Raw genomic sequence first — 12,455 nt, 5'->3', positions numbered from 1 at the left:
TTGGATCAACCCTTATATATAGTAAAGTAACTAAACGTAGTCAAAATGTGAAAAGTTTACAGACAGACGGACGACGAACAACCGGTGATCAGAAAAGCTCAAATAAACCTTAGGTTCAGGTGAATTTAAAAGTGAAGTGAAGGGAGAAGAGGAAGAATTATTGCATTGGCAACGTAGATTTTGGAAAGTGAGCTAAACCATTATGAGTTTTAATTTTGAAGGACGAAATAAACTTCAATTTTGGCCGGACGAATTCCTCATTATTTTGCTTTGTTTTTTGTTATATTTGTGAGGGTTTTTTGTTTGTTTGGGGGTGGGGGGGGGGGGTGGGGGTGGGAGAGGAAGGGTGGGGGTTCTTTTAATATTTGTTTTTTTCTTCTTTTTTTTTGGGGGGGGGGGGTCGAGGTGGGAGAGGAAGGGTGGGGGTTCTTGTGTTCTTTTAATATTTGTTTTTTCTTTTTCTTTTTTTTGTAGGTTTACTTTTTTTGGAAGGGGAGCTGGTTTGTATTTTTTGACAATGTAGTATTACTCTAGTCACAACAAAGAACAAATCGTAAAACACGCCAAGCATCAGTAAATAAAGACTTTTAACACCTAACCAAAAGGGTACACAAGGCCTCGAAGTATATATGTACTGACGTATCTTTTTTGTACAAGGTTTACGATGTGTGGGTGTTGTAGAGCATTATTGTCTACGCTTGCATTACCAAATCCGATAATTTTACAGATTCATAAGCATATTGATACTAAATACTTCCAAAAGAATTTGCAAGTGTACTGTATAGATTCCTAATTAAGCGCGAGGAATCAAACTCCACATAAAATCGCAAGAAGCACATCTCGCGTTCATTTTTCGAAAAGATGTAAACTAAATTAAACCATGATAAAAATTTGGCCTTCGCGATTTTATATTCTCGCGATTTAATGCAAAAAGTTTGAATCGCAGAATTAAAAAATCGCGTAAAATAAGGAATCTACAGTATCATTGGCCTTCAAAACAAAACCAACGTCCACAAAACGTTCTTATCATACTGGTATTATTATGACGTGGCCTTCATATGATATTGTGGCTTTGTTTTTGCTTCACTTTATTTTTACAATTTTTTAATTTACCACAAGACCCGACCTTTACCAGGGGATCAAGGTGTCGAGATTCTGTTAGTACAACAGGGCCTGGTGATGCTGTTTGTTGTATTGTACAGTCGGAACAAGACTTTTCGCAACACTTACCGATCGGAGCACTATCTACACTATCTACTGGAATATTGCTGAACAGACGGTCTCCAATAGTCCGCCGATTCCCTGTAGAGTTTGCAGACGACAACTCCGCTTGAGCTAGTTGTATACTCGAGTTCTCTACCGAATCTTCGGGTTGATTCGAAGTGTTGTGTTTTTTCTTTCGTTTTTTCTTTTTCCTTTTGGAACATTTTGTTGTTGTTGTTGTTTGACTTTTTTCGAAGCTATGTTTAGTTTCATGTTGGGTTGTATCATCGGGTTTGAAAATTGGATGAGAACTGCTATTTTTACGACAACTCTCTACCATACGACTTTCTTCTAACGCTACGTTAAGAAGAAGATCATTACCTACATCCAAAAGCGTTGACACCTTTTCTTTTTTAATTGGTAGTTCGGCACCCAAATCTTTCCTTTCAGCGCCTTTGCAAAATTGAGTTGACGCCTCCTGACTTTCTTCATGAAAGGTAACACTATTTTCTCGAGAATGGCTTACTACCCACTGAATGGTGCGCGGGAAGTTTGAATAAACTTCTTCATTGCTAATATCAGAATGACTTTCGGAAATAGTGCTGATCACAGATTTAGCACTTGCTTGAGACTTTAACCCAAAAGTCGTAGATGTAGTGCTCCTATCCTCTGTCGTGTAACTACCGCTCGGCCACGACATTTTATCACTTATGTCTCTTCTTTCACATGTACACATTATTTTCTTATCTTTTGTTAGTTTTCTTGAAATGTGTTCGTACTTTGGCTTAAGAGAGTCTTGGAAAATTTCAAGAGAGTTTCCATTTCTTACTTTATTTATTCCATAGATTAATCTCATCCATAAATTTGTCCATCTCTCGGTGTCATGGTCGTTACAGGAAATGACTTCGTCAAGAAAGCTTAAATCTACAATTTTCTGAGAACAGAGAATGTCAATGATATCACGCATATTTACATTTCGTACTATATAACAATATATGCATTCTTTCTTTTTTCTCTTCTCGTCTGCTAGGGTATTGTAAGACGATTCCAACTTCTCTGCTATGTGAGGATAGTTTTCCGTTCTTTTTAGTACTTCCAGAAATGAACTGAATTTTGTACGACTCCGTTTGCTTATCGTTACTGCCAGCTTTCTATTTTGGTCTTTTCGTTTTTCCAGTTCGCGTATATCAGTCGCTTCGTTCTCTGTAAGACAGGAGTTTTCTACTAATTCGTCAAGGAGATAACTGCGTTTTAATGTGATGTCATCGCACATTAAAGGCAAGTGTTCCTGGATACATTCTCGGTGAATGTCTTCAATTTCGCTGATGCCGTCTTCCGACTCTAATGCCACATCATCTAACTAAAAAAAAAACGTGAAAATAGATATCTTTCTATAAAAAAGCATAAAACTTTTATATGATCAATGCGCTGTTGCACTCTAAATGGTAATTTTGACACGGTTTACTGTAAATATTTAAGGAATGAATTCAATATTTATTTGTTTTATACGATATAAAATGGTTTGGGGCAGTTTACGCTTTAAAAACCGCGAAGCGGTTTATAGAAAAGCGTAAACTGTTTCAAACCATTTTATATCGTATAAAACTAATAAATATGGAATTCATTGCTTATAATTTAATTTGTTTACTCTTCATTGTAGATATAAACAGTCATTTGACCTTTAAAATGACGTAAAACTGTACAAAATTCCAACGTAACATCAGCGTATTGATGCGTTTTTGACATTAGTCTTACTACATGTATGACGTAGGCAAAATTCTTTATACGATATAAAAATATTTTTTTTAGCCAATCAGAAAGCGCGTTACAACCAGAATTAATTTTATTATCTTTTATGGTAAATTTACTGAACTAATCTGATCGGTTCGCTTTATGATTTTAAACTACATGTATATAATATTTTGCTATGCTGACTTGAGTTTTATTTGAATTTTTGTGAAGTCGATAAAATCAGTGTTTTTCCTGTGTTGCAGATTTTGCGAAAATGAAACTAAATGTGTAGACATTTAAAATTTGCTTGGAAATTGTTTTGCAATTTTTAAAATAAAGATTGTTTAAGTAAATAATAACCAATATGATAATTATATGTATTATTTATTGTATTGCTGAAATTATCATGAAAGAGAAAAAAAATCAACGAGAAAATACCTGACGTACGGTATTTATGGAATTGTCTCATCATACGAAATGCTTTTATTTCCATTATGTTCTTACTGTAGTATTTTGTTTGCAAATATATTTAAACAATAAAATGCTTTCTTTGGTGACTCATGCGGTAAATGAAGGCAGCGACATTGCAGAAAAACACATAACCCGCGTTATCATACTCGGTAGATGTAAATATATACTTAATATTTATGTAAACTTGTAAAATATTTATCAAACCATGTTATTGAGTGCCTACCATGAATTTTGTCATTTTCATCGCATTTGTTCCCCCGGGTTTTTTAAGTGATGAGACATGGGGGGTTGCAACCTCCTCGCTTGTTTTGAAAATATATCCGTCCATCTTTTCTTGGTAAACATGCAAGCTTCTTTCTAATTTTTCCAGCCTTTTCATAATATTCTGTAATAAAACAATCATCCGTAGATAACGCCATATATGTATTTGAACTTTAAATGAAAATACAATATATCCCCTACGAGAAATAATGGGCTTTCCCGAGCAAAACATATAAAAGGAAAAAAAAATAAACTTTATTATTTTTTTAAATTCAAAATTAAATCTCAAACGCGGAAAGGGTCAAATCACAGATTAAATAACAGTTTTAAAATCTTCATGAAAATATTTCAATTTCATTTCGTGGATGAATTTAAAGTCTACCCCGTCTTGAACAGAGGCCTATAATTTATGACCGTTACATAATTTTGTAAAATGTTGAAACTTTTTTCTCACAAAAAGATTTATTTTGCTGAATGACTTTTTCATGAGAAAACACCGGCACCATTGGGTCACAGCCCCCCCCCCCCCCCCCCCCTTTTTAATTTGGCCGACACAATTTTATCCCAGTTTACTATATAAATTTGCATCTTATTTTATAGCAACTGTAACCTATTCGACCTCGCAAAAGTTCTCAAATACAATATTACAAAATTTTACCACTCTCGTTCGAGACCGGTAGCGTACGTATCAGAACAGCTGATTTTTTAATAGCACGCGCGCCTACATGAAACAATACATCAAAATAAGAGGTTTGGGACATCATATCCTATAATATCTAAGATGCAACAACTGACCACTCTTATTATTATCATAAGCGCTTTTTAACTTAGTTAATCATACCTACCCAAAACATGTATATAAATACCAAGAAAATGGATTGGACGTTGTCAGCCATTTTGCAGCTAAAAATAAAACAAAAATATTTATATCAATTCGAAAGTTGTGCATTTAATATAGACCTTAAATTTAACAAATAAAGTTGAATTTGGACCCGTTAACAGAGCATTTCAAAAAATATAAAATCATACATGGATTGGAAATCGTATGTCCAACAAAATTGAAATCAATTCCGGCAAAAGCAGAATTTCACCACACGATAAAGTAGAAAAACCCAAAGGGGAATATCCAATATTTCTATTTTTAACGGTTATATTTGTACAAAGGCACATGTCAAGGCTGCGTACAAGATCGTAGCAGCTAGTATCTAGGTCTACTGAACGTACTGCTAGGTTAGCCGCTAGGTCTCAGATTTGAAGTTGGAAATATTCAACTAAAGACTATATAATTACATCGACCTAATTTGTTAATTTCAAGCGGAAATATACATGTTGAAATTCATTATATCTTAAAGGATGAACAAAATATCAATAAGTAAATAGATTTCATGTTTGTTAAAAAGTGGTAACTAAGATGGCCATCTTGAATTTGATGCATAGCATAAAATATTTAGCCTACATGTAGGCTACGAATATCTACGTAGCGGCTAGGCTAGCTTTCCGTTCAACTACGTAGCCCTACGTAGCAGCTACGATCTTGGATGCAGCCCAGGGTAAAACAATTCAAGTGAAATAAATTAATATCAAGATAAGAGAAGTTTTTTTTAAGAAAACTTAATTGATCAATTTTGTTTATTCAATTAATATTTAGCTATTTATTTAATGTATTATTATAGATCTCAGAAAATTTTAATCAAAAGTGTTTATGGATACACGGCTTATTCTATAGAACAAAAATCGTTTTCACAATTTAGAATTTCAAAAAACCTTTTTGGTGCTTAAAAGTCCTTTCGTTTCTTCCATTCTATTGAAATATAATAATTAAGAATTTTGCAAACTAGAGTTTATCAGGAACGTATCATGCGCTGATCCAGGAAAAAACTTCAAGGAGAAATGGGGTGTCTAAGGAACGTATCAAGGGCGGATCCAAATAAAAAAGTAAATTTCTGAAGGGGTGGGGGTAAGCCCTTCGTTTGTTAGTATATCTATGCGGTGCATGGGGGGGATACCTAAAATTGACATGGTAAAATTATCAAAAATATGCATTGACCCGGGTCCCTCCCAAAATTCGGCCCTCGCCTAGCTGCACTAATGTAGCCCTCTCTGGGTTTTTTTTTTGGGGGGGGGGGGGAGGGCCCTCTCCAGTAAACATCAGATATTAAAAAAGATGGAGAGTGCTACATTGTTGCAGCTAGCCCTCGCCCACCAATCCGCGGGAGATATAGTATTCAAATATTTTATTTCATCCTAAACATGTTATAGATCCTATGTCTGGGGAACCTATCTGACATTGCACATGAAGCAAGGAAGATGCTTCAGCGAAAGGTAGAGCTTATCAGGGGCTAGTCCGGAATATCTTAGGTTTTCCTTGCTTTTTTAACGATTTTGATATTTTACATGCCAGGAAAACCTCGCAAGTAAAATATAAAAATCGTCAAAAAGCCAGGAAAATGTTAGATATTTCGGACTTATCAGGAGCACACATTGTTAAAATAATATTTTTGTGGATCACGGACCGTGATCCACAAAAATATTATTTTAACAATATGTGCTTATATGTACATCAGTGTGTAATTGAATGTAATTGAAAAGTAATTGCAATTACATGCCTTTTTTAAAAGTAATTAATTAAATTACCATTACATGTAATTGAAAATTTGGCCAATTACACATTACTTTCAATTACATCAAAATTTGTAATTAATATAAATTATATATAACTTCAATTTCACTCCTCATTTCCCTACTTTCATATCAATTTCTTACATACTCCCAAAAAGTGTGGGGGGGGGGGGCAACTCCATGTTAATTCATTTTTTTATATGTAAATTGTGAGAAAAAGTGGGCCCCCCCTGATGCTACGTGCCTGAAATATCGCACATTCCAAAACCGGTTTATAAATTCCTTTTCTTTTGGAAAATAATAGACTTCGTTATAGTTTAAAATATTTCAAAAGAAGTCATGAAGTCCATTACAACATGGATGTGTCCAATACTTCCTTCAAATTACCTATTTTTTTTTAAATACAGTATTCACAATGTCCTTCGGGATTTATTGGATATATTTACATTTCCCAGTGTCATTGCCTGTGATAACACTACGTATCGATTTTGTACTATATAACCCATAATATAAATGACGCCAAATTGAGGCGCCAGCGGGGTTTGCTTATTTATATTTAAATATTTAATCATACGATGGCTTAAAATTATATAAATATAAGTAATAAGGAATCATTCTTTGAGTATTATGAGATGATAATTTTGGTCGGGGCGTTATCAAATGTAAGAGCATGTGATAAACATAAAGGTACATTTACAGAAACATTTAGAATCTCAGCTGGAGTTCTACAAGGTGAAATATTGTCTCCATTATTATTTTCAATGTACCTTAATGATTTTGAAAGATAATTTTTAAATAGTAATTGTACATCAATTGAATTACAAATGATTAATATGTTTTTAATTATGTATGCTGATGATACTGTCCTTTTGGCAGAATCGCCCGAGGATTTACAGGAAATGCTGAACACATTGCACAGATATACTGATGAATGGAACTTATCTGTTAATGTACAAAAAACCAAAATTGTAATTTTTAGAAACGGAAAATGTGTTAAAGATAATGAACAAGATATCTGTGAGCCAATGCTCACTAGTGATATCCCCGCTCTGATGTGAATATGCAAAATAAGCAAAGTCGACATTTAACAGAAAGCTGGCATTTGATTGGTACAGAAATATATCCCATAATATGGCATGCCTAAACAAATAGTGTGTTAAAATTTCAAGCATCTGCTGAGAAATCTTTGAGGAAAATTTGTTTGAAAATTTTGGCTAAAATAAACAAAGTACTCATTTAACAGGAAGTTGACGTCCGATTGATACACAAATATATCCCACGATATGGCATGCCTTAACAAACACTGTGTAAAAATTTCAAGCATCTGCGATAATCAGTTGCTGAGAAATCTTTGACGGAAATTTGTTTGAAAATTTTGGCTAAAAATAAACAAAGTCGTCATTTAACAGGAAGTTGACATCCGATTGGTACAAAAATATATCCCACGATATGGCATGCCTATACAAATATTGTGTAAAAGTTTCAAGCATCTGCGATAAATATTTGCTGAGAAATCTTTGACGGAAATTTGTTTGAAAATTTTGGTTAAAAATAAGCAAAGTCGTCATTTAACAGGAAGTTGACGTCCGATTGATACAAAAATATATCCCACGATATAGCATGCCTGAACAAATAGTGTGTTAAAATTTCAAGCATCTGCGATAATCAGTTGCTGAGAAATCTTTGACGGAAATTTGTTTGAAAATGTTGGCTAAAAATAAACAAAGTCGTCATTTAACAGGAAGTTGACATCTGATTGGTACAAAAATATATCCCACGATATGGCATGCCTATACAAATATTGTGTAAAAATTTCAAGCATCTGCGATAAATAGTTGCTGAGAAATCTTCGACGAAAATTTGTTTGAAAATGTTGGTTAAAAAATAAGCAAAGTCGTCATTAAACAGGAAGTTGACGTCCGATTGATACAAAATTATATCCCACGATATGGCATGCCATAGCAAACACTGTGTAAAAATTTCAAACATCTGCGATAAATAGTTGCTCAGATAAATGCGACAGAAATTTTTGTTACGGACGGACAGACGGACGGATAGACCGACGGACAGACAGACACACAAGGGTAAAACAGTATACCCCCTCTCCTTCGGAGCGGGGGTATAAAAATGGGAAAACAATAGCAAATACGTAGAAGTAGTGAATCAATTAAACTATCTTGGTATGTTGTTTAACTACAATGGTAAATTTTTATCTACACAAAAACACTGTGCAGCACAGGGAAATAAAGCAATGTTCAGCATATCTAGTAAAATGAAAGATTTGAATTTTAATGTTGAAACTCAATTGAATGTTTTTGATACTTATGTATAAAGTGTACTTAGTTATGGTGCTGACATTTGGGGATTCCATAAAGGTCAAGATGTAGAAATAGTCCATATAAATTTTTGTAAGAAGGTTTTGGGTGTCAGAAAAAATACTTGCAACAGTACAGTTTATTATGAAGTAGGTAGATTTCCATTAGAGATTTTCAGGAAACAAAAATTTGTTAAATACTGGTTTAAATTAAGAAACAGTAAAAACTGTATTTTAAAAGCATGCTACGAAGACATGGTGAAAAATAATGACATATGGATTTCAAATATTAGGAAAGAATTGTCCACCGTAGGCTTAGCCGATTTATATCAAAGTACTATGAAAGAATCTGTTATTTTAGATATTATTTTAGATATTATATTTAATAGAATGTGTGATGTCTTTAAACAAAAAGTTGTTAACGATATAAGCAATGCATCAAAATGTATATTATATAAACATGTTGTTGATCATTTTTGTTTACAAGTTTACCTAAAGAAACCAATTCATGTAAAATATCGTAAATTAATTACACGCTTACGGTTGTCCTCACATGACTTAAAGATTGAAACAGGGAGGTATGATAATTTAACACGTGATTGTCGAAAATGTGAATCTTGCAACTTAAATGTAAATGAAGATGAGTTCCATTTTTTACTTATTTGTCCATCACTTCGTAGTTTAAGAGATAAGTATATTAAAAAATACTACTCCCGAATACCAAGTGTCTATAAAGTTATACAGTTATTATCTACCTCTAATACTAAAGAACTGTGTAATTTAGGTAAATATTTATATTATGCAAACCAGCAACGAACTCTCCATGTGAATTACCCAGATTGATTATGTACACTTTGTTTTTCTTACTGTTTATTTAATATGTATATGTTCATATGTATAACCTATGAGACATTTGTCTCTTGGAATAAAGAACTTGAACTTGAACTTGAAGGAATCATTCTTTGGATATTATGAGATGATAATTTCGGTCGGGGCGTGATCAAATCTATCATAAAGCCCTTCGGGCTTTATTGGATTTGATAACGCCCCGACCAAAATTATCACCTCATAATACTCAAAGAATGATACCTTATTCCTTATTTAATCACGCCCTGACCAAAATTATCACCTCATAATACAAGAATGACTCCTTATTCCTTAATTTAAATTTTAAACAATTCCTATTGGTGTTGGCTACCTTTCTCCTCTTTTTTTACCCAATGATAAGAACAGATTTGAATAAAAATATTACCCACAAATTTTGTTTCAATCAAAGACATTTAAAAGATATTGTTTCCAGCAAATTTAGTAACGGAACTTTATCATACATTGATTTTAATTTTCCATAATCAACATGTACATGTAATGAATTTTTTAACTACAGTATCTTCTTAAAATAATGAATGTATCAGTAATTTTTCACAAATCTCTACAAGCAAACTCTTATTAATCAAGCAATAAATTCTGTTGACACATCAACCTGGTTCTTTTGTTATAAGCCCCTGTGAAACCAGAAAGTCATATAATTTTCTTGTTTTGTTCACATCTATCTTAATCAGTGTTCTGGCTTGCTGTAATCGAAGGAACCCATTTCTTTTACATTCCCCGACAAGAATTTCCCGAAATTCTAGATAGGCTTCAGGCACAAGTCTCACACCGGCACATAACTCTCTTTCCTTCTTGGAGAGCCTCTCATATCCAGGCAATCCTACTATGTCCATGGGCGGAGCTGATCTGCGAGGGGCTGAAGGTAGTGGTAGATTTGCCGCTCCTTTCGACATGGTTTCCAGCACGGCTTGCTTCTGAAGCCAAGTCTGGCAAGATGTCTCATCCTTCATGTGAATGAGGATGTCATCTAGCAAGTGACGTCTTGATTTCATTTCGTTCCTTCGGCTCTTCAGAACTTTGAATATTTTTATGCTTCTCTGTTTGGTTATGCCATTTTCTCTGCACTCTATTAGTTTATGGATACTTCTTTTCAGTTCAAATTGCAGGTTGAGAGCCTGTGTGTATTTATCAAACCCCTCGGGATTACAAAGTCTTGTAAAAGGACGCAAAAGATCCAACAGTTCTTTGAACTTAGTTGGATACATTCCATGATCAAGTCTATGTTTTCTGATGTTGATCAAACCATATTTACGAATGATCCTCTTTCTCCAGCATCTATCAGAAATGCAGTTCTGATAGACATCCAGAACCTCAAACTTCAGTCTCTCTTCAAGGTAGTCTTTTTCTTGGGAAGGACTTTCATTGAAATCAATAGCTCGCAGCTCTAACTCCATGAAGTTGTCATGCTCTACATTGAAGTCACCCCTTCCTGCCATATAGCCTCCCATCAACTGGAAGATCTGGGAGGAATCGGGATAGCGAGGGGGGTCATCACACAGCTTGTACACCACTGGACAAGGAAACCTCTGTAAGTCAGCCTCAGGGAACTGTGGGAGCTCCACGTGAGGCTGGTTGATGTAAACCTTGTTGTAATGTTTCTCCACCTCATTCTTACTCCTTACCCTCATCCTTTGGGCCACATCCTGCCAGTTGCCATAGCCACAGTCCGCCATTACTTTCAAAAGCAGCACTTCTTCTTCTGCTGACCAGGAGTTTTCAAAGATGGGGAAGTCATCCCGGACAATGGTGTAAGCATGGTCATTCTCATGTATACCGAACTCAGCACCTTTGGAGAAACATTGCGTGCAGATTTTCACCAACCCCGGACACTGTTTACAGAGAATGTAAGGCGTTTGTAAGGTCAAGGAGCACTTGGGACAAGATATTTCTTCCTCCTCATCATCCATATTTTTTATAGGTGTGTATCAATATGCTCAGCTTATTATTTACTAACTATTATAAATATGTCTAATTTGTCTTTAAAATTGTCTTCTATTTGTCAGACAGTTTTGGTCCTCCTTTGTGATAATTTCCCGAAATGTCTGCACCAGAAAAATCAAAGCCTGGATTCTGAAAAAAAGAAAACATAATACATTGTATCAGATGATGAATCTTTGTGAAACGATCAGATTATAAGTTAACATATCAAAGTGCAAAAGACCACCACAATTTTCAATTCAATAAATTAAAGGTTTACATTATCCTTGGGTTACCTCCTCTTGATATTTCTGTAGCGTAGCTTTCTTTTCCATCTGGTCGAATGTCCAGGCGTCAGTCTCGTACTGTCCCACAAGCAGTGAGTTCCAGAGGTTCTCAGCTACAGCGAGTCCCTTGGGCAGAAACACCCTTAAAAATTTCTTGTCCTCTGTGTAGTGAAAAAAACCACGTTATTATTACAGCAAGAGAGAAGCTCATTCTTTGCTGTGACTTATAATGAACACAATTACACATTCTGAAAAACAAAAAAAAAAAAATACAATAACCATAGTCACTTTACTTACCTAAAGTCCACAAAGCTTCATCTGAATGTATTGTACTTGGAAGGTCTCCCTGTAAGATAATTAAAATTCAATGTTTAATTATATTTAAGAGTTTAACGTTATAAGTACTCATTAATATACATTCTGAAATTCAATATCTGCCAATGACATGCATGTAAGTGAAATCAGTGACTTTTGATAGCACTGAAAGTCAACTGTACAGGTAGGCTACGAAAGTCTGTAGGCTCACAACCTCTATGACTGTTTCTCCTTTCACAGCTATTTTAATGTGTTTGGGGGCAAATGCACACTTGATATCTTTCGCTAGGGTTCCCTGAGGCACATTTATTTCTATGAAGACTTCTTCGTTTGTCTGCCACCACTGTCCCCACTCCGTTTTACAAGGGATGTAACCACTTTTCTCATCAAAGTGGGCCATGATCCATTTTACGACATGTTCTCTCGTGAATCTTATAATAATTTTATAT

At 34.5% G+C, this 12,455-nt stretch overlaps 3 protein-coding genes across 4 annotated transcripts; all 3 read right to left on the bottom strand.

Moving 5' to 3' along the window:
• Positions 1 to 412: 412 nt before the first annotated feature.
• On the bottom strand, positions 413 to 4,810 carry LOC117681495 (uncharacterized). Its single transcript, XM_034446304.2, has 4 exons — positions 4,696 to 4,810; positions 4,512 to 4,569; positions 3,629 to 3,790; positions 413 to 2,563 (listed from the first exon to the last, which is right to left on the bottom strand). The coding sequence occupies exons 2-4, from the start codon at positions 4,560 to 4,562 to the stop codon at positions 1,055 to 1,057; spliced, it is 1,722 nt and encodes a 573-aa protein (XP_034302195.2). The 5' UTR covers positions 4,563 to 4,569; positions 4,696 to 4,810; the 3' UTR covers positions 413 to 1,054.
• A 5,064-nt stretch (positions 4,811 to 9,874) lies between these two features.
• Positions 9,875 to 11,394, bottom strand: LOC136269422 (transcriptional adapter 2-alpha-like). The gene has a single exon (XM_066076116.1). It carries the CDS (start codon positions 11,392 to 11,394, stop codon positions 10,075 to 10,077), a length of 1,320 nt encoding a protein of 439 aa, XP_065932188.1. The 3' UTR covers positions 9,875 to 10,074.
• Positions 11,395 to 11,417: 23 nt separating this feature from the next.
• On the bottom strand, positions 11,418 to 12,434 carry LOC105338435 (nudC domain-containing protein 2). 2 transcript variants are annotated; one of them, XM_020071495.3, is made up of 4 exons: positions 12,221 to 12,434; positions 11,989 to 12,037; positions 11,685 to 11,852; positions 11,418 to 11,557 (listed from the first exon to the last, which is right to left on the bottom strand). In XM_020071495.3, the coding sequence occupies exons 1-3, from the start codon at positions 12,404 to 12,406 to the stop codon at positions 11,686 to 11,688; spliced, it is 402 nt and encodes a 133-aa protein (XP_019927054.3). In that variant the 5' UTR covers positions 12,407 to 12,434; the 3' UTR covers positions 11,418 to 11,557; position 11,685. The 2 variants fall into 2 exon arrangements, with proteins under 2 accessions (XP_019927054.3, XP_011441876.3); XM_011443574.4 differs by having other exon boundaries at positions 11,423 to 11,557; positions 11,701 to 11,852; positions 12,221 to 12,432.
• Between the last annotated feature and the right edge of the window lie 21 nt (positions 12,435 to 12,455).

This window comes from Magallana gigas, chromosome 2, assembly GCF_963853765.1.
Source record: "Magallana gigas chromosome 2, xbMagGiga1.1, whole genome shotgun sequence".
Classification (NCBI taxonomy): Eukaryota; Metazoa; Mollusca; class Bivalvia; order Ostreida; family Ostreidae; genus Magallana; species Magallana gigas.
Note: the sequence above shows the minus strand (reverse complement) of the source record. Positions and strands in the feature narration are given on the sequence as shown.

Excerpts from the sequence above, each read along its gene's own strand:
- LOC117681495 (XM_034446304.2), bottom strand. The coding sequence starts at position 4,562 with ATGGCTGACAACGTCCAATCCATTTTCTTGGTATTTATATACATGTTT. Across the intron at positions 3,791-4,511 it reads TATTTATATACATGTTTTGG|AATATTATGAAAAGGCTGGA; the intron begins GTAGGTATGATT and ends GTTTTATTACAG. Across the intron at positions 2,564-3,628 it reads TGAAAATGACAAAATTCATG|TTAGATGATGTGGCATTAGA; the intron begins GTAGGCACTCAA and ends TTTTTTTTTTAG.
- LOC136269422 (XM_066076116.1), bottom strand. The coding sequence starts at position 11,394 with ATGGATGATGAGGAGGAAGAAATATCTTGTCCCAAGTGCTCCTTGACC.
- LOC105338435 (XM_011443574.4), bottom strand. The coding sequence starts at position 12,406 with ATGGCCCACTTTGATGAGAAAAGTGGTTACATCCCTTGTAAAACGGAG. Across the intron at positions 12,038-12,220 it reads AAGGAGAAACAGTCATAGAG|GGAGACCTTCCAAGTACAAT; the intron begins GTTGTGAGCCTA and ends ATTATCTTACAG. Across the intron at positions 11,558-11,700 it reads TACAGAAATATCAAGAGGAG|AATCCAGGCTTTGATTTTTC; the intron begins GTAACCCAAGGA and ends TCTTTTTTTCAG.